The sequence below is a fragment of the Etheostoma spectabile genome, unplaced genomic scaffold (assembly GCF_008692095.1).
Source record: "Etheostoma spectabile isolate EspeVRDwgs_2016 unplaced genomic scaffold, UIUC_Espe_1.0 scaffold272, whole genome shotgun sequence".
Taxonomy (NCBI): Eukaryota; Metazoa; Chordata; class Actinopteri; order Perciformes; family Percidae; genus Etheostoma; species Etheostoma spectabile.
In genome coordinates, this window is record NW_022605576.1 from 991,568 (window position 1) to 995,719 (window position 4,152).

A 4,152-nucleotide genomic window follows, 5' to 3' on the forward strand; every position below is an offset into this window, starting at 1 on the left:
TATACACTTTTATTATTTTAGCAGCAACGTTCTTTAAGCACAACATGATTTGTCAACAAAGATTTAGTGAACAGTGGAGTTAGGCAATATTGTAAGAAAATTACTAAGGAAATATAAAAATGTTTAAATACACTGGGATCACCAATGTTGGTGACTTTTTCCACTAAGATAATAATTAATATTAATAACAATGCTCTTTTGCTTGCAAGTTACCCATTATTTCAACAAACAACAGGTAGATACCAGAGATGCTCACAAGTGTCTGAGCTCAAATCCAAGTCTCAAGTCTCTGAGCTCGAGTCCTAGTCTCAAGTCTCTGAGCTCGAGTCCTAGTCTCAAGTCTCTGAGCTCGAGTCCTAGTCTCAAGTCTCTGAGCCCGAGTCCTAGTCTCAAGTCTCTGAGCCCGAGTCCTAGTCTCAAGTCTCTGAGCCCGAGTCCTAGTCTCAAGTCTCTGAGCCCGAGTCCTAGTCTCAAGTCTCTGAGCTCGAGTCCTAGTCTCAAGTCTCTGAGCTCGAGTCCAAGTCTCAAGTCTCTGAGCTCGAGTCCTAGTCTCAAGTCTCTGAGCTCGAGTCCAAGTCTCAAGTCTCTGAGCCCGAGTCCTAGTCTCAAGTCTCTGAGCCCGAGTCCTAGTCTCAAGTCTCTGAGCCGAGTCCTATCTCAGTCTCTGACTTGAGTCATAGTCTCAAGCTCTGAGCTCAGTCCTAGTCTCAAGTCTTCTGACTCTGAGTCCTAGTCTCAAGTCTCTGAGCCTGTCCTAGTTCATCCTGAGCCGAGTCCTAGTCTCAAGCTCTGACCTGAGTCTAGTCTCAGTCCTGACTTGAGTCCAAGTCTCAAAACTCTGAGCTCAAGTCCTAGTCTCAAGTCTCTGAGCTCGAGTCCAAGTCTCAAAACTCTGAGCTCGAGTCCAAGTCTCAAAACTCTGAGCTCGAGTCCAAGTCTCAAAACTCTCACTTAATGAGTGTTATATCCCAGGCTGCTTCATTTTCGGTTAATCATTAACATCCCTATTGTAGATGTTGAGATATTTCAGGCCGGTCCAAAGTGGTGTACCGACCAGCCGACAGACAGAGCCAAGCAGGCATGGCAAAAAACTGTCAACCATTCCGAGGCCTGGCTGCTTCCAGCTCCCGGGAGCTGCCCCGCACCCTTCGCCTGTCCCACCCTCTCCTCTGGGACTCGACAGCCCAGCTGACTGAGTCCCAGTCACTACTCTGTCTCACCCCCCCTCTCTCTGTCATATATGTATCCCTGCACACTGGGAGGTGGGGGATGGGTCTTTAAGTTCCAATTGGCAGACATGTCAAAGGAAGAGGAATCTGGGAAATAAAGCTAGGTGGCTGACAGTAATTTAACACATAGAGCTGGAGAGCAGCTGTGGTGAGCTTTTCAAAGGTGAACAGTCTCAATGTGTGTGAGCTAAGAGAAGACCGCCACCTATAGAGCCAGCCCTCCGCACTCAACCGCCACTGGCTGTCTCTCCGTCTCCCGTCTGTCTCTCTCTGTCTCTGCCTGTCTCTGTCTCTGTCTGCGTCTGCCGTAGGCCTGCTGTGGTTTGATGGGCAGCAGATATTATTGGTTTTGGCAGCATTTAATTCCCAGTTGTAAGTGTTGACATGGGATGGGGGCTGAAAGAGGAGAGGAGAATACAAGACACTTCAATCTTAGACTGACAGTTCCACTTGTACAGTGGTGAGTACAGACAGGGAGGGGGGCCGCATCAGAACCGAAGAGCATTATTTTAGGGATATATTTGGTCGGCAATCGGATCAAAAAACAAAGTGATTTTGATCATCGTAAAAATGCTGAATATGACAGCCAAAGTAGTTTGATCCCTAGCTATCTATCAAACTTACTATATTATATTCTACACAAAAGTATATATTGAAATGAATCTTAAAGATAAGGAATTGCCGTTTCATCAAATCCAGTCATGTATGCTGTAACTAGATGGTGATAAAGAAAGGTCTTAAAGAATGGGCTGACCTTTCTGAGAATTAACAAAAACCTACATTACTGCCAAAAAGCAGATGAACAAAAGTATGATTTATACAAACAGTACATAATCTACTGGCTGGTTATTGTATGATGTGATCGGTGGATCCTGGTTATTGGCGTCCCTGACACGCTCCAACGTTTCCCAGATTTAAGTAAGCTTGTTTTAAACCCAGGCCGAGCATGAGTACAGTAAGAGAAGGGAAATCGAAGACGCAATTATTATCAGGCTGCAGAGAGACACGGAGCTGAAGAAAAAGTCTTTTCCACTCCAATGAGCTCTTTCACTTGTGAACATGACACACCCAGGGGATAGAAACAGTGACAGGTAAGGGGGGGGGGGGGGGGGGGTCCGTGGCGGAAGAAGTATTCAGATCCTTTCCTTACAGTATGTAAAAGTACTAATACCACATTGTAAGAATACTCTATCCTGCATTGAAATGTACTCTTAAAAGTCTCATCAGGAAACATTGTGGATTGTGGTGTTGTGTGTGTGTGTGTGTGTGTGGTGTTTGTGTGTGTGTTTGTGTGTGTGTGTGTTTGTGTGTGTGTGTGTGTGTGTGTGTTTGTGTGTGTGGTGGTGTGTGTGTGGTGTGTGTGTGTGTGTGTGTGTGCGGTGCTGAGGATCCCACTGTTTGTGTGCCAGGTGATGCTGTCGACCCGTTGACACCTGCAGCTGTTTAGTGAAATCTGTGGCTCGGCTCGGCGTGGCAGTGCATGTCCCCCAATGGCTGATGGGAAGCGGGAAGTCAGTAAAAATAGGAAGTCACATCCAAACACATAAGATAAGATAGACTTGACTTTATTGATCCCACACTGGGTAAATGTCCTTGTTACAGCAGCTCCAGACCTTCACAACCGACTGAGGATAATACACATTTAATAGAAATAGAATAGAACACCGGTGTTATGCTCTGTGGGGGGGGGGGGATGGATAGTTGGTGGTTAATTTTTGATGACTTGACTTTGTTTTAGATTTTTGTGATTGTAATTCTTCTCTGAAACTGGTCTGATGAAGGGACTTTAAAAACCTCTCCTCTCCTCCTCAGTCTCTACGGCAGACACATGCAGGCTGACCCCGAACCACCGAAGAAGAACAACGACAAGAGTAAGAAAATCAGCCGCAAACCGCTGGCCGCCAAGAACAAATGAAGAGAAGACTGAGGATGGAGATGAATGCAAGCTCAGCCTCACACTCACTGCATGTGCCTTCTTTTCTTCTCTCTTTTATTTTTATTGTTTTTTTTATTGTTTTGTACTACAATGACATGTATGAATTACGTTTCTAAATCCGTAGTGTTACATAGTTTGGACTGGATTCCACTGTGCCTGAGTATAGATGGATGTTTTTTTCAACTCTTGTGAACAGTTTAAGTCTTGGTTTTGGTGCTACCTGCCCAACTGCCTGGTGACTACTGGTAACCGCTGCAGAACTACCAGGTCAGAGGCATTTAGAAGCAACGTCGAGAATTCATGTTCATTCATGTCATCCTTCGTTGCTTCATATGCCCCAGACAGCAAACAGTCACTGTAACTTCACATGTTGGGACATCAGTAACAAGAAGTCCTTTAGGGCAAAACTGTTTAACTGCTATGATACCAAAGGCGAGTATTTAACATGGGTGAGTCCAGATGCTCACAGATGTTTGGGACGCAACTAGGACGACTGCTACTGCATACTTGTAGCTACGGAAGCCATTCAAAACCAGACAGAATGTTTAGCTCTGGCAGTGCGTTTATCCTTGGGTTCAACTCTTCTACCTTTTATGCTGTTTCCAACTAGTCTGACCACCGTGACCCACATCATCCAGATGTTGGGTCTGGGAACTCCCCATTGGCAGGGCTAAATCTGAGGGGCGCGGACAAACCGCTGTCTTTCAAATTCCCTCTGCACGCAATAGGACAGCGCTGCAACCAACCAGACATGGGGGACAAAGCCGATTGGACAGACCGCTGTTCTAAAGCAGCAGCAGCCATCTTTGTTGTTTTCAAGTAGCAGGGAAGTCACGCAGAACCGTCACAACTCTGCCGTCATTATGTTAAGCCCGCCCACCGACTCTGGACACGATGTGATTGGCCTGACTAGAGTTTGCTAGACGTCACTGCCTGCAAATTACATTTGCTGCCGCTAGGGTTTTCTACATCATTTTATAAATGAAT

The 4,152-nt window shown here is 45.8% G+C and overlaps 1 protein-coding gene across 2 annotated transcripts in view; it reads left to right on the plus strand.

The window, feature by feature from the left end:
• rsu1 (Ras suppressor protein 1) overlaps positions 1-4,152 on the plus strand; it is a 36,103-nt gene that overhangs the window by 31,738 nt on the left and 213 nt on the right. For both annotated transcript variants that reach the window (XM_032510811.1, XM_032510810.1), the window contains exon 9: positions 3,042-4,152. This exon is cut by the window's right edge and continues 213 nt beyond it. In XM_032510811.1, the coding sequence (XP_032366702.1) occupies positions 3,042-3,144 (103 nt within the window). In that variant the 3' untranslated portion in view covers positions 3,145-4,152. The remainder of the gene's footprint in view (positions 1-3,041) is intronic.